Source organism: Rhinopithecus roxellana, chromosome 19 (genome assembly GCF_007565055.1).
Source record: "Rhinopithecus roxellana isolate Shanxi Qingling chromosome 19, ASM756505v1, whole genome shotgun sequence".
NCBI lineage: Eukaryota > Metazoa > Chordata > Mammalia > Primates > Cercopithecidae > Rhinopithecus > Rhinopithecus roxellana.
In genome coordinates, this window is record NC_044567.1 from 28,627,654 (window position 1) to 28,655,309 (window position 27,656).

Here is a 27,656-nt window from a genome sequence, read left to right on the forward strand (position 1 = left end):
TCACCTTTGGATTGAATGGGTTAAGGCCAGTTTCCAAACCCGAAGAATGTTTGAGAGTGAATAAGTTCTTTCTTGGTTTTGGTCCTGCCTTCACTGTCAGTTCACAGCAAAATTGTGGAGGGGATAAGTATTAGAAAGAATAATTATTCAAGCCAACTATTACTGCATGAGGAGTTTTTCTGAATCTAATCTGTCGCATCTGCTCTCATGATCGCCATTAGTTCTACAGGTTCCTCTGGACCTAGTGAGGGTAAAACTTTCTTCTCTCTCTGCCTGTACACAAACCCAACCAATTACTCTCCTCCCAGAAGATGCCACTAGCTATTGCTCACCTATGAGGTCCTATCTCTCACTGTGAGTTAATTCTTCAAAGCTTCCTTACACACAATTTTCTTTGACAGTCTGATAGGTAATATGATGGTTAATTTTATGTGTCAACTTGACTAGGCTGCAGGTTGCCTGGATAGTTGATGAAACATTATTCTGGGCCGAGCATGGTGACTCACGCCTGTAATCCCAGCACTCGGGGAGGCTGAGAAGGGTGGATCACTTGAGGTCAAGAGTTCAGGAGCAGCCTGGCCAACATGGCGAAACCCTGTCTCTACTAAGAAAATGTAAAAATTAGCCGGGTGTGGTGGCATGCACCTGTAGTCCCAGTGACTTGGGAGGCTGAAGCATGAGACTTGCTCAAACCTGGGAGGTGGAGGTTGCAGTGAGCTGAAATCTCACCACTCTACTCCAGCCTGGGAGACAGAGTGAGGCTCTGTCTCAAAAAAACAAACCAAAAAAAAAATTATTCTGGATATGGTTATTTGGAGATGAGATTAATGTTTGAATTGGTAGACTGAATAGTAGATTGCCCTCTGTAATATGGATAGACATCATCCAACAGGTGAAAACCTGAATAGAACAAAAAGGCTGACCCTCCCTCGAACAAGAGGGAACTCTTCCTGCCTGACTGCTTTGAGCCAAGACATTAGTCTTTGGACTCAAACTGAAACATCACCTCTTCTTGAGTCTTTAGACTGCCAGCTTTCAGACTGGAACTTACACGATCAGCTTTCCTGGTTCTCAGGCCTTCAGACTCATACCAGAAGTGCACATTGGCTCTACCAGGTCTCCAGCTTATTGAACACAAATATTGGTCCTTAGTCTTTATAACTGCATGAGCTAATTCCTTATTTTCTCTCTCTCTCTCTTTTTTCTTTTTCCATATACACTTTAATGGCTCTGTTTCTCTGGAGAACCTTGACTGACAGAGGTAAGTATATGTTATATGCTATATTTCTGGCATTTTGTTTTGTTTTGTTTACTGTGAGTGTGAAAGTCTTCTGCAATGTTCAATGTCCTAATCGAAAGCAGCAACTCCAAACTCACTTATTTTTGTGCTTAGTCTTTATTAAATAGGAAAATGTATGGAGAGGTTAAGAGTAAAAGAAAGACACTTATGTAACAAAAATAGAGCAATGATAGATAGGTGATCATATAGGGAAGGAGATTCATATTTGGTTGATGTATTAGTCTGTTTTCAAACTCCTATGAATACACTACCTGAGACTGAGTAATTTATAAAGAAAGGAGGTTTAACTGACTCACAGTTCCATATGGCTAAGGAGGCCTCAGGAAACTTACAATCATGGTGGAAGGCAAAGAGGAAGCAAGGCATGTCTTACATGGCAGCAGGAGAGAGAGAGAAAGAGTGAGGAAATGCCACACTTAAAACTGTCGTCTCTCCTGAGAACTCACTCACTATCAGCAGAACAACGTATAGGGGAAACGACCCCATGATCCAATCACTTCTCACCAAGTCTCTCCCTCAACACCTGGGGATTACAAGCAAGATGAAATTTGGGTGGGGCCACGGAGCCAAAACACATCAGGTGACCTGTCATGTCAAATTGAATCCCAATTAGTGATCAAAATGTTGAGAGTTCCAAAACTACATACTTGGAAATATTTAGCAGAGAGAAGAGAATAACCAGAAAATGAGAGCTATTTTTAAATGACCATAAGACTGTCCTTACATAAGATGTTAGGTTTGTTCTTTGTTGTTCTAGAGAGCAGAACTAAGTCTAATGAGCAAAAATTTAGGGAGGCCTATTTTAGTCTCAACGAATTCATCCAATAAATGTGCTTTGAAAGGCTACTACACGACAATCCCTGTTCATGACACTTGAGATTACGTCCATTGAACAAAGACGATAAAATTCCTGCCCTATGGAATTTACAGTCTAGCAAGGAAAATCTAAGTAATGGGAATATAAGAACTCAATGGAAGGAAAATAACTTGTCAAGAGTGGGAAAAAATGACTCTTGAGTAGCTGAGACTCCTGGCAGAATCTTGATACTTGTATAGCATATTTTGAAGGAGATTCCTAAATCAGAACAGATTTGAGTCAGGTGACCTCTGAGGTTTCTTCTCACTGTGAGATGCTCTTAATCTTTAACAATATAAACTACCTACAAAAAATATCATGGACTTTGCTATAAGCATTCTCTGAGAATTAGAGTGACTTAATTTCTTCCTTGGATGCCAAAAGAGGGGGTTTATCACTCTCAAACAGCCATTCTATGGCAGTAATTAGGTTCTTACACATCATGTGCCACACAGACACTCTGCTTGGCCACCTTCCATCTGTCCTTTATATCTTAGCTAGAAATTCACTTCCCCTTTCACTGATCCCTAATGCTAAATTAGATCCTCTTTACAGTGTATTTTACCCTTTACTTTCCCTGCACAGCACTCACCTCCATTTGTAATTTCACCCCCTCTATGTGTGATTATTGATGCAGCATCTATATCCCCATGAATCCTCAAGGCCCATGAGAGCAGGAACTGTACCTGTTTTCTTCTCCACTTTATGTGCAGAAGCCACCCCTGTCCCTGACACAGGACAAAGTGCAGTGAATCTATATTTGGTGGTAAATGATAGGTGAATTGAGCAGGATATCTGCAGAACAGGAAATTTTCATCTTTAAGTTATCAAGAGTATTGGGTGATGGTTTCATTGTGTAAAGCCACAGAGAAAGGAAGGAGTTCCCCAGGGCTGGGCTTTTTCACAGATTCCTCTCTATTCTTATATATCTAGAACTCTGGAATGTCAGAGATGCAAGAGACCTTAGAATTCATTTAATGCCTCGTTTGCAGAAAAGAAAAACCTGAACCTACAGAAAGGAACAGGCTATGAATATGCATGAATCCATGGATACACAGGGCGCATTTCAAGAGCACTTTCTCAGAAATATTTGGGCACACACACACACCACACACACACACACATCCCAACCCTCTCAAACCATCCAACTTAAGTTTTAAATTCATCCTAAGCTGTTGATCCGAAAGTGGCTAAAGATGGGAGAACAGGGGGAGGGGGTGTTGCTGGGCTGGTGCGGAGCCAGGGGCCTCACGGTGGCGGAGTGGGGCGGGGGCTGGCGGCCCTCACACGCCCGGGGTCCCGGGGGTCCCAGGTGCTGAAGGAGGCCGCAGGGCCCGCCGCGCGGAGCTGAAATGCTGACAGGCCTCTGACTGCGCTGGGCACCACAGTAACTTTCCGAAACCTCCCACGGCGGGGTGGGGGAGGGGAAACCCAAAATCCCAAATATAATTTAATTTCCAGGGTAAACATTTTCCTGTGAAAATGGCCAAGGCGTTCCTCGAGGCGAGGCGGCCCTCTTCGGCAGGACCACACTGCCCCCTTGAGCATCCCGCGGAAACCCTCCACAGAGTCGCAGAGGCAGTGGACGGCGTCCTGGGAGTCCGCGGGGAACCCGGATGGAGAGACGCTAGGACCGGGCTGCACCACGGAGAGAGAAGAGGCTGAAGTGGCATCTCTTCTCAAGTGGGCACATAACCAAAACATTAATTATTAGGGACGTTCCGTTTATCTTGAAAGACCTGTGAGCAAAGTGCACTACTGGAAGTGGTCAAAATAAACATCTACTGGCTGAGCTGAAGGCTAAAAGGGAACCCTGCTCTAAAGCATCTTCCCTAAGATCCTGCTCCAAGGCCCCAGCCTGGCATGAAACGGGTCAATTTCTTCAGCATTTATTAAGTGTTTAGTGCACGTTAGAAGCTGTGCTAAATCCGTGATATACGTCTTTTTTTTTTTTTGACATGGAGTTTTGCTCTTGTTGCCCAGGCTGGAGTGCAATGGCACATTCTTGGTTCAATGCAACCTCCACCTCCCGGGTTCAAGGGATTCTCCTGCCTCAGCCTCTCAAGTAGCTGGGATTAAAGTATGCGCCACCAAGCCCGGCTAATTTTTTGTATTTAGTAGAGACAGGGTTTCACCATGTTTGTCAGGCTGGTCTCCAACTCCTGACCTGAGGTGATCACCCGCCTCGGCCTCCCAAAGTGCTGGGATTATAGGCTTGAGCCACTGTGCCCGGCCTATATATTGTTATTTAACCTTTATAACAACCCTGTGAGTTGGAAGTTACCATTTTCTGGATTTTACAGAGGACAAGGACAAAGACTTTGAGAGTTTCAGCAAGTTTTCCGTAACTGTATCAGTAAATGGCTGAGCAGGGATTAGAGTTTAGGTCGGTGGGACTATACTGGAATGTCAGGGAGAACCCAGATAATAATTCTGCCTGTCCGCTCTATGAATTTGGGCTGGTTACCTCTCTTTCTCCAGACCTTCTATTTCTCCTCTGTAAAATGAAGGTCCTGCATTAGACCTCAAGGGTTAAAACTCTAAGCTTCTATGAATCTATGGCATTGGCTTAACAGGAATTAGTTCAATAGATTGGCAAATCAGAAGCACCGAAAAGAGCCTCAAGGCGGGAAGGTTTGGACAAGCAGTAGTGTAGCAATGGAGGTCAGCTTTGCACAGGACACAGTGCTGGGGACCCAGAGCCTGGGCAAATGGAATGGAGGCATAGAGAGAAGAGCCAGGTCCAGATGTGTGTCCTATCATTGCACAGATTTCACCTGCTTTCTAATTTGGACACAGAATGGCCTTGCACAGTTAGAGTTGTTAGCTGGTCCATCTTAGATTAAAGACAAACTATTCTGCCATGTTACAAGGTGATAAATTACATGTATAGTACGATGTCTATGCAGGTTGGAGTTTATATGAAAACAGTGGGGATGTAGCGTTTACAAACTGTGGAAGTAAATGGAATTGAAAAGCCATTTATCGCTTCCTCTCTCAAATATGTCTCCTGTGGGTTAGGGAGAAAGTCAGTAGGATCTCATGGTAAACTGCTGACCCTGGAAAATTGCTTCTTAAAATAATAGTTATAACTTACTGAGCTCTATCTCTGTCACTGACATTAGTGTAATGATTGCCAGAAAGTTCCCAGAGTCATTACCTTGTGGATATTGCAATATTTGAGACCTTCAGTGCTTCAATTTAATTTCACATACACACATATACATTGAGCCACTATATATACTAAGCACTATTATTCTATTCTAGAAGCTGGGGTAAGAGATCATTTCAATTTTACTCTCAAGAAATTCCTTGTCTTTGGCATAAGAAACAAAAAGAGCAACTGTTAACATTTCAAGCTGGTAAGAGCCATGAGAGAGGTTTGCCTGAGGTCTTACGGGACTCAGATCCCAATTCAGTCTGACTGAGAAAGAAAGGTTAAAAGAACTATGCGGAGGAAGAGATAAATCCAGTCTGGTGGATGAGGGCAGGAAGAATGTTCTAGACAAAGGAACTATCGTGAGCAAAGACACTGCTGCATGGAACACTACGGTTTATTCGTGGAACTGCATAAAGCTGTTCCGGCAGCAGGAAGGATGCCTGTGGGACAGAGGCACAGGATAAGTCTGGAGAGGTAGATGTGGGGGGCAGATCAAAACGACTTCCTAGTGCTTCATAAGCCATTTGAATCTTATCCTAAAGGAAATGTGAGACCCCTGAAGGATTTCATGCAGTGCAATCATCCTTAAATATAATCAGAACATATTTTAAATGACCTCATGGATAAGACCTGAAAACAAACAGGATCAAGACTAGAAGAAATAAGATAATATAACATTATTATAGTATAAAATATTATAAATATTATATATTATTACATGTCATTAATACAACGAGCAGTTAGAATTCTTTTAGGCTGTTGACAATTTCTGGACTTTACCATTGTAAGATGGACTGGGTACATGTAACAGAATCTGTACTTGATTTTTAATGTGTTTACAGGGCCATAATAGCATCTATGAATCGGTGCCTTGGGTTTAGAACACTCTCTTACAAACAGTAAATAATTCAATTTTATTTGTGTCTTCTCGGCTTCGGCAGGACACCATCACACCATCTGTGCTTTCCATTTTGCAGTTAGTTGGTCTTCTCTAGTTAGACACAACTAACTGCACACAACTTCTACAGTTAGTTGTGTCTTCTCATGTTGCAGTTAGTTGGTTTACAATCAGAAACAAAATTCCCAGGGTTGCAGACAGGAGGAGCCCTCTTCTATCTGCTGCTGCCTCTATGAAATTCCAGCATAATTTTTCTGGTTTTCATTTGGAAACAAAGCCACTAAAGAGTATCTTTGAAGAGTCTGAAATCCATAAAACAGAGAGCAAAAAAACTGAAAATAAAACCAGAAAACTTATTTGTTCTTTCCCTTGAGTTCTTGTGCAGACTAGGAATTATGATGCAACCTGACTTGCTGACCATAAATTGTCCAATTTCTTCACGCCTCCAAGCTGACGCCAACCTGTCATCAAGATCTGGTCTTGATTTCTCCAGTCTGGTTCTTCACTTTTTAAACTAAAGCCTGGCTCTTTGCAGTCTCTTTCTGATTAACTTAGGCTCTGGCTTTTCTCAGTCAGATTTCTGCCCACTGAAGAACTGATATAACAATACAGTTTCCTGGGACTTCCAACATCTCAGTGAAAATACGGCAATGGAAAAAACACATAACTTAAACCAAACACTTCCCATTTGCTCTGAGGTTCAAGAGCCAGTCCTGGATAATATACTCCTGTACCTATTCAAGTATAACTTCACTGTAGAATTTCCTGACCCCCTTATTTAAAATTGCAACCTGCCACCATGCCTCATTCCGTTTGCCCCACGCTAATTTTTTGTGTATCTCTTATTGTAACTTGTTTATTATAGTTATTGTTTATTGCCTATTGCTCCCCCTAACCCCAAAAATACAAAGTTCACAAGGACAAAGACTTTTTCTTTTTTTATTCATTGAAGTATTTTAAGAGTATATGAAAGTACCTTGTGCATAATACATATTCAATACAAGTTTTCTGAATATGGGAGGTGTACTTATATTTTTTCTATATACACACACGCTTACATCTATATTTCAATAAAGAGAATTGGCTATATAGGTAGGTAGAGGTGAAGAGGTAGGTAGGTAGGTAGGTAGATGGAGATGCTTTTGTGTTTATGTGGGAGTATAGGAAAAGATATAAGGAGAGAGAACATTAAAACAGATTCAGCCAGAGTGAGAATCACCATGTCATATCTCTAGACACAATGATTTCTGTACAAGTAATTAGCATACCCAATCTAAAAATTCCTTGTGGAATCACAGAGGAATGATCGGAATTGAGATTCTTCCAGGAAATCCAGGATAGTCTCTGTGCTCATTACTTAGATCTCACCCAAGGTATGATGGACCCCTCCTCACTTGGAATATCCACCTGAGATCCAGAATAATAGATCCTAGAGAAGCTTCGAAACCATAGACCTTGGCATTAAAGAGGTAAAGGAGAAAACTGGAGAGCTCTTCTCAGTGGCAATACCAAGTAGTAGTGACTCAAGAAAGTTTTATCGCATCTCCATTTCCAACTCAAACTCAGTAAAAATATAATCTGCATAAAAGCCACAGTAAGACTTCAATTAAAATATTCTGAGACACCTTCATGCTCACTCAACTCTGTCAAATCCTTCTCACCAGATGGCTACCCACAACCTCTCCTCTGTGGAAGTTCCACAATCACATTACTACTCTTCTTCTTTCCCTGCATGATCCACAGCCTGTAGTGTAATCTCCAAGCCGCGAGCCCATCTAGTACCAATGTCTCAAGTGCTTCAGTAATCAGAGTACTTGGAGAGCTTTAATTCTGAAAGGATGCTACTAATGACATGGATTTCCCTCTAAAAATCTCCATGTACTATAATTTCAAGTCTTTCTATGTCTCTTCATCTTTTTCTGTTTCTGTCTCTGTCTTTCACAAAACACATACACATACGTATCAATTACAGTAGTCCCTATCTTGTTCTATATGGGAGATATGTTTCAAGGACCCCCAGTGAATGCCTGAAACTGCAGATAGCATTGAACCCTATTTATACAGGTTGAGTATCCCTTATCCAAAACTCTTGAGACCAGAAATGCCTAGGATTTCAGACTTTTTTGGATTTTGGAATATTTGCACTGCTTGAGCATCCCAAATCCAAAAATCCAGAATCCAAAATGCTCCAATGAATATCATGTTGGCAGTCAAACCGTTTCAAATTTTAGAGCATTTCAGATTTCGGATTTTCAGATTTGGAATTCTGAACCTTGTACTCTTGTTTCTTTTTCTATACATATGTACCTATGATAAAGTTTAATTTATAAATTAGGCACAGTAAGAGGTCAACATTAATAACTAATGATAAAATAGAGCAATTATTACAATATGCCACAATAAAGGTTATGTGAATGTGTGCTTACACTCTCACTCTTGCACTCTCTCTTTAAATACCTTAATATTTTTGGATTGTAGTTGACCATGGGCAACCAAAACCATGGAAAACAAAATCATGGATGTGCACTACTCTATAGGGTATTTTTCTGTGGTCTCAGTGAGCCCATCATTCATTTCTGGTGGTTATAGATGAATTTGGAATAATTATCTACATGGATGTAAAATCCTGTTTCTGCAACTGTGGATTGGAATTATACAAGCTTTATTTTACTTTTTCAAGTGAAGTGTACAAAGATACAGTTTATTCCATCTTCCCTCTGGGGAACCTACATATTCATGTTGTATGTGATGAGTGTGTTGCTATGGAAATAATTATGGCTTTACATTAAGTAGCCAGAAAGCCAGCAACAAGAAAATTGGTTTTATTTACCATTCAGTCATGCATTTCCACTCCCACCCTGTCCCAGAAGACTCTATGCCCTGAAGTTTTCCAGAATTCCTTGCTACAAGAATGGTTCAGCTATGACCACTGGATGGCCACTTTTGGCAATGGTGGGTGGTGCAAAATTTTTAAAAATCTGTTGTTTTTTTTTTCTTTGCAAAAATAAAAAGATATTCATCACTTTAAACTAAATTAAGGATAGGAATATACATTCCAATGGATCTCACCTTGAAAATGTGCTTCAGTGGTTGTTTGTCACCAAACCTTTGACTTCCTATAAGGACACTGGTCCTGCACCCCAGTTAGCTCCATGCTTTTCCACCCTGGGTGGTCATTAGAATCCCCTGGAGAAACTTTAAAAACCTATAGATATCTTGTCCCTATATAAACCAGGCTCCATGGGGTTGGGACCAGGCATCATAACTTTTCAGAAGTTCCCCAGGTGATTTTAACATTCAGTGCAGGGTTGAGAAACGTGGAATTAGTTGGTGGGTAGAAACCTCCCCTACCATCAAGTCGGCTTTCCATTTGACGTTCCTGCTATTTTTATGAAAGTAGTTGGAATCCTGGCCCAATAAATAGCACTTATTGCTGACTGCTCACTGCAGCCAGGGACTTTGCATACCTCATCTCAACAAAATGTTGAGATGTTCCCCTTTTACACAAAAAGAAATTGAGGCTCAAAGGGGTTAAGCAGCAGCAGCGATGGAAAAAAAAATCTGTTAAGTCACTGCTGCTACTCTTTACTAGAGGATTAAAATGACATATGATAATCGAAAAAACAAAGTCAAGAGAGATACAGATTCTATCTGTGCTCTCCTATGGATGTTCAGTGTGAATGTGTATGTTTTGGTTTGGTTTGGTTTGGTTAACCATGAGCCTCAGCTTTCCTCTTAGCAAGGTGACAGAATTAGATCAAATGCCTTCCAGTTTCCCCCCAGCCTTAGTATCCTGTATGCTATGGTTGAAACTGCACAGCCCATAGAAACAGATAGACTAGCTTTTTAATACTGGATAGGTTAAATAGCTCATTTATGAACTCTGTAATCTCCAATAAGTACACTTCTTTGAGCTCCAGTTTTCTTTATCTTTAAAATTAAAAAATAAATCCAAGTTGTCTTCCAGATTGTAGTGAGGTCTAGGATAATGTACATAAAGTGCTTGGTTCACATTAGATATTCAATAAAAGCACCATTTGATATGTGTTTATTCAGTCACTCTTCATTCAATAAATATCATGGAAGGTCTTTGAGATTCTGGGCTACGATGATGAGCAAAAACCAGTGCTAAGTTTTCCCTCACGGAGCTTACAATCTGGTGAGGAAAGAGACATTAACTGAGACAAATGGCGAATTGCAACTGCAACAAGCACAAACATGAAGCTAAGAGATGCTATAGTAGGAGAATTTGACCTGGTCAAGGAAGTTAAAAGAGGCTTCCTGAGGAAAGTGAACCTTTAACTGAGATGAGATGTAGGAATAATGTTAATAAAACGATGAGAATAGGGCAGAGGGGACAGTAGGGATGACCTCTGTGGCAGATTTCACTGTGGCTGGAGCAGAGATGAATGTGGTTGAGAGTGGTTATTGACCAGGCACCGAATGGGGCTTGCAGGCTGTCTTAAGCAATTCTGTCTGAAGCTTACGAGCAAAGAAAGTTATTACAAGATGTTAAACAGGAGGGAAATATGATTAAATTTGCTTTTTTTTTTTTTTTTTTTTTGTTCTCTTTTGTTTGAGACAGGGTCTTGTTCTGTCACCCAATCTGGAGTGCAGTTGTGAAATCATAGCTCACTGCAGCCTCAATCTCCTGGGCTGAAGAGATCCTCCTGTCTCAGCCTCCAAGTAGCTGGGACTAAAGGTGCATGCTATTATGCCCTGCTATTTTTTTTATTTTAATTTTGTAGAGATTAGGTCTTTCTATATTTCCTAGGCTGGTCTCAAACTCCTGGCCTCAAGCGATTCTCCCAGCTATGGCCTCCCGAAGTGCTGGGATTAAAGGTGTGAGCCACAGCACGCAGCCTGCAGTTTGAAAAGAACACTCTGGTGTGAAGATAAGACTGGCAGGGAGTCAGCAGAGTGAGGACAATGAAGTGAATGAAGAGGCAGTTATCCCCTGGGCAAGAGAGATGATGCTGGCTCTGTCAGAAGATGGTTACAGACATGGAGAGATAGGATGGATTTGAGGATGTAAGGGGGATAAAATAGACAATTTTGGTAAAGGATTTGGAGTGAGAGGGGGTGAGGGAAACAAACAGAAAGGAAGAAATAAGATTCTGGATTACAAAACCAAATGAAAATTGGCACTATTTGCCAAGACATATGACCCAGGTTGGGAGTTTTATGGGGTAAAACGGCATTGAAAAAGATGATGAGATAGGTGTTAGACATGTTGTGTTTTAAGTGCATCCAAATCTTCTAAGAGGCACATTTACTAAAGGCAAGTACCATTATAGGTACTCAAGAAAGGAAGTTTCCCGGTGATGATCAACATCACACAAATACAATCTAAGAATCTTGTGCACTCATTCTTGTGTCTCCCCAATCCATTATGCACACGGAAGCCAGAATGGCCTTTAGCAATGCAAACCCATTTAGGTTGCTATTGTCAGAAATCTTGTTATTACCACCCACTGATTGCAGCATTGTCTAAAGTTCTTCATGTGGCTCACAAGGCTCTCCCTCATCACTGGCTGCACCTCCATCCTTGAGTGAGCTCATCTCACTTTCCTTCTACTCATTGTGTCCTCCATGTTGTCATCCTTTCATTTCTCAGATATGCCAAACTCCTTCCTATAACTACCATATCTATGATCAAACTCTACTATATCACCATACAACCTTCACCTCACCAGACTGGTACTGTTACTCCTCCAAGATTCTATTTAAACACCACAGTCTCAGGGACACCTTCTCTATTCCCCGCTCCACCATAGACTAGGTTAGACTCCCTTGATGTACATTCCCCCAGCACTCTCCTTTTCGCTGCCTATCACAACAGGAAGTATAGAACATTTTGTATAATTTTGGCTTATTATTAGTCACTCTTACTAGAACAAGGGATATGTATTTATTTCTTATTGATGCAGTCTTAGCATGGAGGTGACCAACGACAATTTCATGGGAGAAGACAATGAAGCTATAACTTTGTCTTCAATGTGTCCCAGGAAGAAACAATGGCAGGACAAAGGTATAGAATTGAAGCCAACACATATTCAGAAACATACTTGATAGTTTAGCCCTAGGCCCGGGAAGAACTTTAAGGAGAAGAATGCTGTTTTGGTGAAGAGTAGCAGTCTGTTTTGCTGAAGATAACCCAGGAAGTCTCCCAGTTCTGCAAAGAATATGCCTTAGGTGGCCACTGAAGGAAAGTGCTTCAAAGAGATAGATGAGGCAAGGATAGAGAACATCCTTCACCTCACAGTCAGACAGAAGCCCACTGACTCAATCTTGTCTTTGGAGCACTTGGTATGTTCAGTGAAAAAATAATTAAAGACATAATGCTGGACTAAAGCATTCTTTTTTAGTTTCTAGTATACACAACAAGTATCAGTTGCCAAAGGTTTTAGAAAATGTTTTAGGACTAAAAGTATGTAATTTATGAAATTCTATCCATTAGGTTATGTCATTTCTTATGAATTGGAAAATATTAATTATGTCATTTGATTGAATTTTTATGAGTAAACACCTTGGTTGAACTCGTAAGGCACTCATTCTCCTACTTCTCCTGCAGGGTGGGAAAAAAATAAGTGAACCTACAGTGTTGGGTCATGTTATACCACAATAGGCATGTGCTAGCCTATTGCAACACAGAAGAATAAAGAATCTAAGTTGAGGTTGAAGATGCACTAGACACTTCTTATTTTTGCCTTCCCAATATCAATCTCCCATTCAGCAAGTGTTTTGTGGGCACACTTGATTCAGACTTAGCTGACTTCAGCCCAAATCTCCAGGACAGGACACATGACCCAGTTGGAATCAATTAAAATAGTATATTCCCTCAGTTTTCATTACCGGTAAATAGGCAGTCTGTGGTCTCCCAACTCCTACTGAGACTATCAAAAGAAAGACATACTACTAGTCACTCTGTGGTCAGACCTCAGCCTGGCACTTCAGGTAGCCACCTGGTACCAAATAAGAGAGCCTGATGGAGGTTTGGGACAGTTATAAGGAAAGCAGACCCATGGGATAAAGGAAACATTGTCCTAGTGACAATGTCTGAGTTTTTACCAACTGTTCTTGAAGTGAGACTATCTCTACATTTTATATTCTAAGCTAATAAATCCTCCATATTTAAGTGTCTGTCCCTTACAATTGGGATAATTTGAAACTGGCTATAGCAAATAGTAAAGGATATCAAAATGCAAAGAATGATGAGGCCAGAAGAAGTAATAAGTCAATAAGCCAGAAACAAAGTGGAAATCAGAAAATGAGGAAGGAAGATTTTTAAGCCAAAGGCGAATGGCTGTCATGGACCAAGCTAGGAAAAGTGGAACTGCAGGAGGTTAGGCTTTTGTGGTGCTTGGAGCATGGGACAGGTAGCAGTTCAACATGCATGAAAGGGCTAAAGAATACTGTATTTGCTGCCATAATGAAGTCCCATGAACTGGTGGCTTGGGATGGCAGGCATTTATTGTTTCACACTTCTGGAGGCTGGAAATCTGAAATTGAGGTGCTGCTAGGTCATGTTCCCTCCTAAGTATCTAAGGGAGGATCCTTCCTTGCCTCTTCAAGTTTCTGGCAGCCCCAGACTACTTAGCTTGTGGCAGCATCACTCCAAGCTCCACCTTCAACTTCCCATGATTGTCTTCCCTCTGTGTCTCTGCATCTGTGTCCAAATTTCCCTCTTCTTATAAGGCCATAATCACATTGGATTTAGGGCTCACCCTATTCTAGAATGACCTTATCTTAACTCATTACATTTACAATGACCCCATTCCCGGATAAGGTCATATTCTGAGGTACCTGGGGCTGGACTTCAACATATCTTTTTGAGGAACACAACTCAACCTATTACAAATACTGACTTGCCTAAACCCTTAGAATGACCACCTGGGAAATTTATTCTTTTGCATCCCTCTGCTCCCCTCCTCTTTTTCACATCTCTTCCACCATTCAATAGAACTCTTTCTAATTATTTTCTTATCCAGGATCCAAGCTGTCTGTCTATCAGGTTAACTTTCCAGTCCTCCCCTATTTTCAGAAAACTCTACCTATACTCCATCCACACCATGACACGCATGGGGGTCCCAAAGCGCACGTTCCTACACCCACACATAAGTGATGGACCTCAGGTGAAAAGCTGGTCCTACCTAAGCTAAAATCCCCTTCTAGGAACTTAGAATTGAGACTGGGAAAGACATGTGGGCTCTTTCTTGGTGGCTAGTTCTTTTCCACTTAGGAGTTGCAGGCTGTAGCCATTTTTTCTCATATGGACTACGAGGCAGAGAAAGCCAGTATTGACACAGGGAGGGGAACAGCACACACTGAGGCCTACTGGGGGTAGAGGGCAGAGAGAGGGAGAGCATCAGGAAAAACAGATAATGCATGCTGGGCTTAATACCTAGGTGATGAGTTAATAGGTGCAGCAAATCACTGTGGCACATGTCTACCTATGTAACAACCCCGCACATCCTGCACATGTACCCCAGAACTTACAATTTAAAAAAAATAATAATTTTAAAAGGAGAGAGAACAAAACTGACTCCAAGACTCCAAAAGCAGAGTAGATACAAGCGACAACCAGGGGTGCTGTGGGCTACTATGCTGTAGTTTCAGTCAGCTCCTGAGACTCAGGGGCTTTCTCCTTGTGCTTGTGTTCTGTGAGATACGCCTCTTTCATTATTCTAATTCACCTACATTTTGTAAGTCAGCCTTCAGACATAAATAAGTTATAAATACATTATAAACATACTGTATCAAAATCTGCTATTAAGGAAGTTTCTGATACGGTTGTACACACTGATATGCGAAGGATTTGAAGGCTCAACATGTTTTATAGTCCAGGATAATCTAGAGCTAGAAGTCTTAATCCAAAGATATGAAACTAAAGAAGGGCAACAAAAGGCGGGAGGCAAGGTCTTGCAGGGGGAATGAGAATATTCCAGTTGCTTTTAAATAACATTGTGCAAAGAGAATTCAAAATTATTAAGTGGTTCTCAAACTTGAGCATGCATGAGAGTCACCTAGGAGGCTTGTAAAATACAGAGATCTAGGACCACCTCTGAATGTATGAACTGGTAGATCTGCACACAAGCGTTTGCCTTTCTAACAATTCCCAGGGTGATTTGATGCTGTTGGTCTAGGGTACATACTTTGAAAACCACTAATTTTGAAGTCTGGCATTGGGTAAGGAAACTGTGCCAGGCGGTGCATGCGAGCACTTAAAAACTTTTCTTTGTGTGGGAGGATACTTCCCTTATTTGGACCAGCACTGTGAATAAGTTGTTCATTTTTGAAAAGCCTTTAGAGAAATTCCGAGGAAGTATGTAGAAGGCACACTTTAAGTTTCCTTGCAGATTGTTCCTTCAAAAGTATAAATTTTAGAGGTTACTTGTATTCAGAAAAGATGCTGGATTCCAAGCCTGAGAACTTTGCTTCTGTGTTTGTACTTGCTGTGGAACATCTTTGGGTCTCAGGTTTCTTATCTCTCAAATAAAAGAATCGAATTACTTTATCTCTTAGATCACTCCTGGCTCTAATATCCTCACATCTATGATGTTGCTCAAATATTGCTCCTGAAACTCCCCTGAGTGATATTCCCTAAGCAAACACATTCAAAGACCATCTCTAACCACCTCAGTCCACACCCCTCTGAAGGACAGAGTGGAGGTGAGTGTGAAGCACGCAGTACTTTGCAGTGTTTTCAGGGAACATATGACAAAAGTTGAACCAAGAGGAAACTGCCCCAGAAGAGAAGGGTGGTCTCTTTAAACTCTTAAACCATTTACACTGAATTGTGCTGAAGTTTTTGCAACCATTTAAAGCCCCAAAATCCCTCAACTTAGCTTGGGGTGCTGATCAAAACAAATGAGATGTTGTAAATCATACTCTAATGTCCAGGGCCTAGCAGAACACAGGCAATATCTGATATCCAGCAAAATTCTTTTAGCTCATCGAACATATTGATCAAGAGAATATTCCCTTGTGCCCAGAAGGCTCAGACAAGACACAATTTGATAGACATACGTGTAAGCCATAGCATTAGGGATTACACACAGCAGCTCTCAAAGGCCTAGGGGCATAATACATTGCATCAAGTTGGAAAACACACTCAGATTGAAGCCATAGATGCTCCTTCAACCAAGTATTCAGGCATTCTTGCCTTTGTAAGAACTGCAAGCAAAGACAGAACACCACCAATGAGTTTGCAGGTGAGAGACTTTAAAAACTGGGAGTAGAGATAAAAGGAGAGAAGAACAATTTGCTACCTGTGTTCGTCATTCCAAGTCTTCCTGGAGCAGAAATTTCTCCTCTTCTTTTCCCCCTTCAAACGTCCTGAGGCAGTAGCCATTTTAGAAGAAGGATGTATCTGGATATTAAAATAGTAAAAATAATAATAGCACGTTACTTTGTGCAATCAGCATTCTAGGGACTAAAGAACACAGATAATTGAGACACAGAGCTTTCCCTCAAGGATCTCATATCCTCACCTGAGAGTGAGCTTTCAAAATATACCTGCGACAGCATAGTGACAGAGCTGTTGCGGTGTGCAGAAAGGAGAGAAACCCAAGCTTGCTTGGGTGTTTCTATTTTGTTGTTGTTGTTGTTTGTTTGTTTGAGACGGAGTCTCGCTCTGTCGCCCAGGCTGGAGTGCAGTGGCGCTATCTCGGCTCACTGCAAGCTCCGCCCTCCCGGGTTCACGCCATTCTCCTGCCTCAGCCTCACAAGTAACTGGGACTACAGGCGCCCGCCACCACGCCCAGCTAATTTTTTGTATTTTTAGTGGAGAGAGGGTTTCACCGTGTTAGCCAGGATGGTCTCGATCTCCCGACCTCGTGATCTGCCCGCCTCGGCCTCCCAAAGTGCCGGGATTACAGGTGTGAGCCACAGCGCCGGGCTAGGTGTTTCCGTTTTGATGGCAAAATGTCTGTTTGGCCGGGCGCGGTGGCTCATGCCTGTAATCCCAGCACTTTGGGAGGCTAAGACGGGCAGATCACGAGGTCAGGAGATCGAGACCATCCTGGCTAACACGGTGAAACCCCGTCTCTACTAAAAATACAAAAAATTAGCTGGGCGTGGTGGCACACGCCTGTAGTCCCAGCTACTCAGGAGGCTGAGGCAGGAAATGGTGTGAACCCGGGAGGCAGAGCTTGCAGTGAGCCGGGATCCCACCACTGCACTCCAGCCTGGATGACAAAGCAAGACTCCGTCTGAAAAAAAAAAAAGTCTGTTGGACTAAAAGCAGTTAAAATATTCCTTTTGTAACCAAGGTGTCCCTGTCAGCTGCTGAAGAGGGACTGCTGAGATACCTGGTATCAGGCTGAAGTTCTACATGGGTGGTGGAGGGTTTTTCCAGGAAGACAACTGTGAGCATAATGCTGATGATTTTGTTCTGAGGCTTGTGCAGTTCTTACGGAGGACCAACCATGCATCAGCTATACTGGAATCCCCTGGAGTATTTGTTAATAACTCAGACCCTAGGGCCTCTCCTCAGACCCAGAGAATCAAAATGTCTATGAGAATGATCCTTACAAGGGAATGAAAGGCAGAAGTATCATGAACATCTTTCTTCATCAACCCCTTAGTTGCATATTCTACATTAAGAAGGCTAGATGCAAAGAGGTGATCAGAATTTGCAGCTTTCTAAAGGCTGTAGACTTTGCCTCTTCTTTACCCTTCTAAGACAATGAGAAAACAAAAGTGTATATTGCTCTCTGAAAGGTATAGGAAGAGTCAACATAAGATATAGACCCCTGGTTTATAGTTAAAGGCAGTAAGTTTGAAACACGCTAGGTAAAATAGGTTTCTTTACTGCCAGAAATTTTAGAACATTTAACAGGTTTATATGTATTGTCAATACCTAAGAGGCTGTGCATCAGTCAAATTCAGCTGCAGATAATAAAACCACTCTTATTTTAATTAGCAAGGGATTTGATACAAGGAATTGAGAGTTTATAAAATTGTTGGAACACTGGCATGCAAGCTCCATGCTGGGCCTGCAGGAATAATTTTCAGAATCACAGCAGAGTACTGGCTTGCTAAGGGAACTCAGTTACGATCCGGAAACTGCCACAGGAATCATTCCATGACAGTTAAATAAATGTCTCCCTGCCTGCTTACCCCAGTTTCAAATTCATGTCTTATCCAAATGCATCTGACTGGTAGCCTAATCCTATCTGGAACTCTAGTGCAAAGGAGTTTGGGAAATACAGGGCTTAGATAGTAAACTTGATGTTGGAACAGATGTTGAGTGAGACAATCTATTGTCTACACCACAGGCATGCCTGGTACACAACATTTTCTGAAGTTATTTAAGGACACAAAACCATTATTTCTAAAGAAGCCTCTTGAAAAGCAAGTGTTTCAGGGAACACCCTTTCACACATACTAACCCAGGTCTGTCTCCTCATTGGCAAGGAGGGAAGCTGATGCCCAAAGAGGTTGGCTACTTGGCTGATGCTACCCAGTGAATTAGCAGCAGAACAGGGAGGGCATGGAGCCAGGTGTGACCCTCCTCAGTTGTCCAGCCCTGCTTCTTGCACTGCAAAGTGCCTTTGCTTCACTTTTAAGGAAGCTTGAACTGAACTCCTGAATTATGCAACGACAGAGCAAGCTAATAAGCTCTCCTGAACCTCCAATTAAGTAGAAGGATAATTATACCCTGGAGTTAGGAGAGCAGCTGAGACTGTGAGTATTACAGGAACTGTCAGCTACTGAGTCGCTTTTTAAACCTGGTGTTTCACCCTTGCTGCTTTTGGAAGGAAAGTGGGAGGAGAAGAAGAAAACCTCTCAGTCTCAGCCCACTTTGGACAGCCGATATCGATTGAATGGGCTCTTCTCCTATTTGGGCAAAAGGGAAGAAGCCTGCTGCCCCTGCCCTGCAAACCTGGCAGGAAGAGAAGCCGGCAAGAGGGTTTTCTGTTAGGAACACATCTGCCTTTGTATTAGTTTTGGCCTCATGTTTTCAGCCACCCCTCTGAAATCTAATTTTTCTCCTGCAGGACTATTATACTGCTGCCTCGCAGCAGCCGGCCTTACACCAGGTTCATGTGCCCCTAGGCATGTCTAAGCCTTCTCCCAGAAATCTGATTTCATTATGGCAACCTCCATCTCCCCAACCCCTCAACTAAAGATTAATTTTTCTCTGTGTTTCCCTGCTCAGCACTTACAAATGTGTTTGTTTTGCACTGTCTTAATTATTCTGATTTATTAATGTCACATGTTTTTCTACAGTGTAATTGCAGTCCTCCTAAGATACCTCAGATTATTAAAAAATAAAAGCAGTTGTTCCAGTGGTGGAAAGGAAACCATCTTTCAGATTCACACAAATGATATTATTTTTCCTGTCAGAATTTGGAATTTTATCAGCCAATTTTCATTTTTAAGGTGACAGGTACAGTTTTCATGTAGCAAGCAGAAAATGATAAAGTAGTTGATCAAAACTGACAAAACCTAAAGCTAAAAGAAAAAAATCGCTGACTAGCCAGAAAATCACACCCAAATCAACATGCTCCTAGTCCATCCACAAAAATTGCAGTGCAGTTAAAAATTGTCAGAGGTAAACAGAAAAACAAAACAGATAACAATGTGGCAGTCAGACATTCAGTCACAGCGGCAGAACTTTCTACTCTATGGTTTTCAAACCACCTCCCCCTATCCCGCAGCACAGTCAAATCTCCTGGGAGCTTGGAATAGCTCCCTGATGCCCAGGTTTTAGCTCAGACTGATTAAGTGGAGATCTCTGGGGGTGGAACCCAGACATTAGTATTTTTAAAGCTTTCCAGGGGGTTCATATTGTACAAGGTTGATTGCTCATTACAAATTCTCATCAACAGAATTCAAGTAATATAAATTCTTACATTTAATTCAACATGCTACAGCTATTTGGTATCATAAAAACACAGACAATAGGAGACATGCCTGAAATGCTTTACAAGCATAAAACAATTTGCAAAATAAAAAAGCAATTTCACATCTCATTTAATCTTTCCATTAGCCCCATGACTCATGGCCCTTTTTAATAAATGAGAAAGCTGAAGCTCAGAAAAGCTGAATGCATTGTCTGATACCATAGAACCAAACGTGGAAACACGAGCCACCATCTGTGGATTCTGACAACAGCACCCCAAACATAGAAAGTTTTTTTTACAAGCTTGTAGAAGGTGTGTGTGTGTGTGTGTGTGTGTGTGTGTGTGTGTGTATTTAAGTTATTATCCAAACTGTATAGATGAGGCAGCTGAGGCTCAGAGGTGGTAAAAGATTGGTCAGGATCACACAGTTTAGGCAGGGAACAATGGTTCAAGCCTATAATCCCAGCACTTTGGGAGGCCAAGGCATGTGGATCACCTGAGGTCAGGAGTTTGAGACCAGCCTGAGGTCAGGAGTTTGAAACCCCATCTCTACTAAAAATGCAAAAATTAGCCGGGTGTGGTGGAATTCACCTGTAGTCCCAGCTACTCAAAAAGCTGTGACAGGAGAATCGCTTGAACTGGGGAGGCAGAAGTTGCAGTGAACCGAGATCGCACCATTGCCCTCCAGCCTGGGCGACAGACCGAGGCTCCATCTAAAAAAAAACAAAAACAAAAACATGCACACACACACACACAGTTTATTAGACCTTAACACCTATAACTCTTCTACCAAACTGATTCACTAGGTGAAGTGTAAGTATGTCTTTTTTTTTTTTTTTTTTTTTTTTTTTGGCACATATTGGCCTTTGAAGCTCCTTTCTGCACCTCTTGAGCATATCTTGGGCAAATCTCAACCTGTGTACCCACTCAGGTTTCATAAAGTCTGGCTTAACTATCAATCTCATCTTGAACTCAGCCCTACTGTCTCCTCTTCTCTCTCCAGTGCTAGTTTTTCCCATGGCTCTGGTCCTCAATGATGATTATTGCAGAGGTCTGCTCCTTCGTTCCTGGGACACTTTCTCCTTCTGCATCTCTTCCATTTTTAACATGTAGGGGACTGAGAAGAAGACTTGAGGGAAAGGAGCAAGAAGCTCTTTTTCTTGACTGGGGCCATATCCGGCACTCCTTTGACTTTTATGCCCATTGAGAAGCAGAAGTCCAAATATTGGTTTCCTTAACGTGATTGACGCCCACTTTGCAGAAGGCCCTGCACTGCTGTGCGCTCTCATCTTGCCCCCTCCCCCATCTTCTGCTATTGTCTACAGCTCTTACTACTGGGCTCCCTCACCCAGAAGCCAGCCCTTTTGGGCACTGTTTTGGTTTAAATTGCTCCCCACCCTCCCCCACACAAAGACACACTGATCTCCATATGTGTGAATGACTTTACCTGGAAACAGGGTTTTTCTAGATGTCATCAAGTTAAGATGAGGTCATTAGGGTGGGTCCTAATCCAATGACTGGTGTCATAAAAAGAGGAAATTTGGAAATAGACATACAAAGAGAAGAGAATGCCATGTGAAAGCACAGAACAGAGGGAAGACAGCCATATGAAGATGAAGGCAGAGGTTTCAGTGATGCTGCCACAGGCCGGGAATGTCTGGGCAGGCAGAAACTGGAAGAGGCAGGCAAGGGTTCTCTGCTAAAGGATTCAGTGGGAACACAGCCCTGCTGATGTCTAGCCCCTGAAACTGTGAGAGAACACATTATTGTTGTTTTAAGCCACCCAGTTTGTAGTACTTTGTTACAACAGCCCTAGGAGGCTAATACAGACACTGTTCTGCCAAAATGTTCCAGTCCGACTACCTATTCCTTTCTCACATAAGAAACTTACACCTCCTTGTTTCTCCAATTAGTTACAGAAGAGTTTAGCATACCTATTTTCTGTTCCTTTGCTTCCCACCACAGAGTGCCCCTAGAAAGTTTCCTGCCTTCAAAATTTTCCAAGTGAGAAGCAGTACCAGGCACTCTATTAATATACACCCTTGAACGCAAGCAGCATAAAATTCAGCTCTATCAAAAACTATTCCATCATGCTTACTTTGATGGGAGTAACAGTGGTTTTACAGGACCTGCATCCTAATAAGCTTCTTGCCAGGGAGGAATAAGCTAAGCCCCAATTCCTGCAGGTCCTCTCTCTGACTCCCAACAATTTCTATGAGTGGTTTTCTCAGCACTTCCCTTAATTAGCCTGGACTTTCATTGAGAAAAGAAAACACCTGTAATCTTTTCCCAGAGAGGCGGAATGGAGTCAGTTCTTATCAGGAACACGGGATGCTCCTGCTAACCCTCTAACCCCTGATCCCAGTGATGTCTCCTCTAATGGGGAATGTTCCAATTTTAGAGACTGTGGTAGGCTGATAACAGCAAAACAAGTTCTGCTACCCTCTTAGTAAGTCCTGCTGAGATAAGAGTAGCAGATCTTTTTAAAACATAGGTGTTTCAGATAATGCTGTGTAACAAGAAGCCCCAAAATCCAGTAGCTTAAGTGTTAAAAAGACACCATGCCATCAGCTGGGCATTCTTGTTTCTGTGGGCCAGGCTTAACTGAATTCAGCTGAGCTTACTCATGCTTCTGTGATCAGCTGTGGGTGGCAGGAGGCTGGCCGAACATTGAACTAGGATGTCATTGGCTGGTGGTTGGCTGGGATGTCTTGACCTCATGTCCCTCCTTATCCAGCAGGTCAAGGCTTGTTGTCACTGGGGCTGAGCAGGATCCTAAATCAGTGACAGAAGTATGCAAAGCGTTTGGAGACCTAGACTCCCAAGTCGCACATGGCTACCATTTGCATGAAAGAAGTCACAGGTTAGCTCCAACTCAGGGTGCAGGGAAATAGACTTTGCCTCCTTAGTGAGACAAAGTGCAAAGTCAAATCGCAAACAGCCTGGATACAAGGAGCAACAAAGAATTCTGGTCATTTTGTTGTTGTTGTTGTTGGCTATGTACCACAGTAGGTATCTTTTGTATCTGTTGTTGTATATTAATCAGGTTAAATTACATGATATGCTATAACAAACAACCAACAAAAAATCTTAGTGGCTTTTTTCTTGTTCACAACCCAGTCCCATGAGGGCTTGGAGAGAGAAGAATGTTTGTGCCAAGTAATTTTTCAAGGCTCCTAATTGGATTCCTCCTTCTACTAACACCTCAGAATTACCCTATGAATACTCCACATGTAGCCCTCAGGTGAAAGAAGAAAGAGCATGTGAAGGATCATGTAGGATGTCTCAGAGCCCAAACCCAGAGGGGCTTACATCGTTTCCATTGGCCTGAACTTGGCTAAGATTTCATGAGCCATCTAACTGAAAAGGCATCTGAGAAGGCTCTTTGATGCCAATGAAGAAAACTGAATACGCTTTGCCTCATGTCTTTAGCTTTATGGCTGTAGCCCAAATCCCAAGGCAACAGAAATCCCAACCTGTAACCTTTTCACCCACGTCAGTGTTCTTTCCTCCACACACCCAAGGGGACTGCTGGCGCCAGACTTAGATCAGATCACCTTTTTTTTTTTTTTTTGGCTTATCTTTTTAATCCTTCGGAGCTGGATACCCTCATGAAGCATGGAGTTTCTTCAGATGAGGGAAGGGGATGAAATTAGCACCCTAGAGTCACCATCTGTTTCTGGCAACCCTGCTCTAGATATGGATTTGCTTGTGCATCTAAAACCTGCTTGCTAATCCTTTACACTCAAGTACTCCTACACCTTCCCAGCTTCTGTAACTGCTCCAGAGGAGGCTATGTGAGGATATTCTTGAACTCTGCTCTTTCATGAGCAGAGAACATTTCCCACTGTTCCACATTCAATGTTCTTCTCCAACATCAATCACTGTGCTTACCAAGCCACAAAAAAAACCCCCAGATGATGAGACCAGGTACACTGGGTTCAAATTCCAGCTCTGCTACTTACACTTAACTGTGTGATCTCTGGCCAGTTACCTAACTTCTCTGATTCTTGATTTTCTCATCTTTCATACAGGAATGATGCCACTTTCTGGGATGATAGTGAGGGCAACCATGATTGTGAAGCATCTACACAAGGTAAGTACCCTATCAGACTATTTCTCATCTTCTTTCCTTCTTCCTCTTCCCCACCTCCAGTGACCCCATGAGTGCAGTGACAATGAGGAGGAATGGGATTGGAGCTCTATTAAGTGATGTGTAGAGACAGGGTTTGGAGGCAGATGCAATGGGGAGGTGGCATATAACTTGCCTGTGAATGTTTAAATATGCATTAAGGATCCTGGAGTCATGGAGTTAAGAGAAACTTGTTTTCACTGTTGCAAGGAAGTTTTTTTAGGAACTATTATGAGCAAAGAGGCTTAGGATTTCATACGAAGACATGCATTTTTCTCCAGTTGTGGGACCTTTTCACCATAGTACCATCCTCTGGTAATTTGGAAGTTCACCTAGATGTCACATTTGTTCCCAAAGCTGCAAGTCTGTGATAGGCCCTAAGGTGATACCTGTGTAGCAAAAAGATGACTCTACCTTCCCCTGGCAGCCAGGTGTTAAATCATCACTAGATGGCAGTAACATCTAATGCTTAATTTGGTGAATGATCAAACCATTTTACTTTTGTTTTCCTTTTGCTTCTTTGTTTCAAGCAAGCATTCACTCAACATAAAGCTGCGACAGTCTTGAGTTTTTCTCAATCCTTATTTTGAAGTTGACTTAGAGACTCACAAAATTTTAAAAGGAAAAGAATAGTCCATGTCTCAAGCTACAAACAACAAACTTCTCACTGGGCTCTCAGAGCTCCAATTAAAAGACTTCAGACATGCCCTGGACATAGAGGAAAAGATCAAGTATCGAGTACCCTCCATATTGGACCAAGGGTCACAAATTTGGACAAATTTTTTTAATGCACCTGGTGGGGATTAAAAAATTATGCACCTGGTGGGCATGAGCCCACTCTCCTTAGCATAAGAGCCATTTAGTTCCCCAAACAAGTTTATTTTGAACTTCACTTTTATTTTTTCTCCCAGATCCCTCTCTCTTGCTCCCAAATTCATTTGTATACTCAATGCTGTTTTTTTCAAGGTACTATTAGAATAAAGATGAAAGAAAAAGATTGAAACATTAAAAAGGACTGGCAATGTTATAAAGTCTATACCATGCTCTGGGTGTACCAAGGAATCTGGGGCTATGGATCCCAAGATGTTCCAAGAGGGAGTTTAGTAAGGCTTTGAGTTAGTCCCAAAGAACTTCTGGGTCATTCCTGGGCCCAAAGCTTTGGTATTCTCCAAGGCTAAATTTGTTCCCCAAGGAGACTAAATATGAAACCCAGGTCCACTTATCTCTGTGTTCAGGGACCGAGTGACCAAGTAAACGTCCAGCAGGCCTAATACATGTTGATAACAAAAGCTTCTCTCTCACCATAAAGGAGTTCCAATTACAGTTTATCATTGTGTGAGACTTTGACATTAGATACTTTGCATTGTTGCCTATAGTATTATCAGGCAAGCTGTAAAATGGAGAAGGAATTAGTTTGAGACATGCACTGAGATGGAACAAGGAATAACTCTAAAAGTATGGGAGGTCAGGTAATGCCTACTGTCTTTGGGGCTGTACCTTTTTCCATCTTCATTTTAGAAATGGCTATACCAACAATTTACGTCTAGTAAGTGGCACTTACACTTATATTGGTGGAAATTAACCAGTTTAACAGGCAGGTGTGTACACTCTCGGAAGTCTTCCTAAGCAAGAAGACCCAGGTCAGTAACTGGGTCACTGAAACTAGGATCTCCAGAATTGGGACTACTGTATTAGACAAATTGATTGGTTGGATTAAAAATAGGACATCAAGGTTGCAGTTTTATTCTATAGACTGAGTGAATGTAGGGGGAGAAGGTAAAAGAAAGGAGCTACCACCCAAACTTCGTCTCCTGTGGTCATGAATACCACCAGTAGACCTGAGATCTAATTGGCAGCAATGAGTGTGGGAGTCCCTCAGACATCTGGCGCCGTTAAGTCTCAAGTCTAGACAGTAGACTTAACATGAAACCAGTCTGCAATAGGGAGTCATGCAACACTATTCATCTCCATCAGGAATAGCTCAGGTGGAGCTGTGCCTGCAGCTGTGGAGCATCAGCAGCACTAGCTGGGACCAGCTGGGGACACAGAAGCAGTGAAAGCCAGGCTGGGGCTAATACAGCATTGAAAAAGTTGTGTCTCTTGACATGTCCAAAACAGTTGCCACATAGGAGCTCTCTTGACAATTGTCTGGATTGCAATCCACTGAAAATAACATTTCCTATCACAAGGAATTGATATACAAGATTGACGTGCAGAAGTCGACACTAGGAGCCATCGTTTTGCCTTGAAGTGAAAACCCAAGACTGCTGTTTACTTCTCTTGCCAGTTTCTGATGTATATATTTACTTTCAAATTTTGCTTCTTCAGTGAATAAAAAAAGATCTGCTGATGAGAAACAGGGAGAAGAAAGGAGAGCTCTGAGGCGGAAGTTTTGCCACCATTTTAATATCAGCACTTCCCAATCGCTACTTTTTAGTCATTTGAAAAAAAAGTTTTAAAGGATGAACTTAGTTGTGATTTCTTCTTAGAAATTTTAACTTTGGGCGTAGAATATTCTGTCAACGGTAAGACAACATATCCCATCTGGAATGACAGTGGAGGCCATTTTTAAAATTTATCAGCAAAATAGAATAAATATTTGTAATACTAGGGTAAAAATTCTGACAAAGCATTGTAGCTACTTACAGGAGAAAAAATTTAAATTCTACCGCTCTTGGACCAACTAAGCAACTGACTTACAAAAATTTTGATAATCATAGCTTCCAAGTGACAACAGCATTTTATTCATGAGAATGCGAGCTCCAAGAGGGCAGGGAATTTTGTCCGTTTTATTCACTGCTGTCTTTCCAGTACACAGATGATAGTGAACACATGGTAAATATTGTGAATAAATGAATTAATTCAGGGCTTATGAGAAAAAACAATGAGATAAGAAATGATACCTGCACCCATTTGTGAATAAATGAATTAATTCAGGGCTTATGAGAAAAAACAATGAGATAAGAAATGATACCTCCACCCATTTCAGTGTTTCAACAAGGACTCAGCTTCTTTTCTTATGTCTTTATCATGTTCTTCCTCTTCCTTCCACTCAATCTATTGCAGAGTGTTTGGGTTTGCTGAAAACTGGATGAGATCTCTCTGATTCTGAGCTTCCCGCTTGGTTCTGCTCTGATTCTAAAGAATCAAATGGAAAGAGCAAAGGATGAGAGTAAGTACAGCCACAAAAATTCCTGGGGATACTTCAGGATGCACAGAAGAAGGGGTTTGGGTAGTCGTGGAAAGATGCAATTCTCCTTTTAGTCTCTGGATCACGAGGAATAGAATGAAAGAATATGTTTTTAAATTGTGTTATGTAAGTTGATTTTTATCCTTTTTCTCAAAAAGCTTGCAAGGATAACCATATGCATAATTAATCCCCCCACTGAAATATTCCAATTGACAAAGGGTACCACTGTGCCATTTCCCACAAAAGGGTAACCATGCCTGTGGCTTC

The 27,656-nt window shown here is 41.8% G+C and overlaps 1 protein-coding gene across 1 annotated transcript in view; it reads right to left on the reverse strand.

Moving 5' to 3' along the window:
* Positions 1-27,656, reverse strand: part of PCTP (phosphatidylcholine transfer protein) — a 132,400-nt gene that overhangs the window by 12,296 nt on the left and 92,448 nt on the right. The window contains exons 6-7 of the mRNA XM_030923573.1: positions 27,174-27,337; positions 16,486-16,586 (exon numbers count right to left, since the gene is read on the reverse strand). Coding sequence (XP_030779433.1) covers positions 27,257-27,337 — 81 coding nt within the window. The 3' untranslated portion in view covers positions 16,486-16,586; positions 27,174-27,256. The remainder of the gene's footprint in view (positions 1-16,485; positions 16,587-27,173; positions 27,338-27,656) is intronic.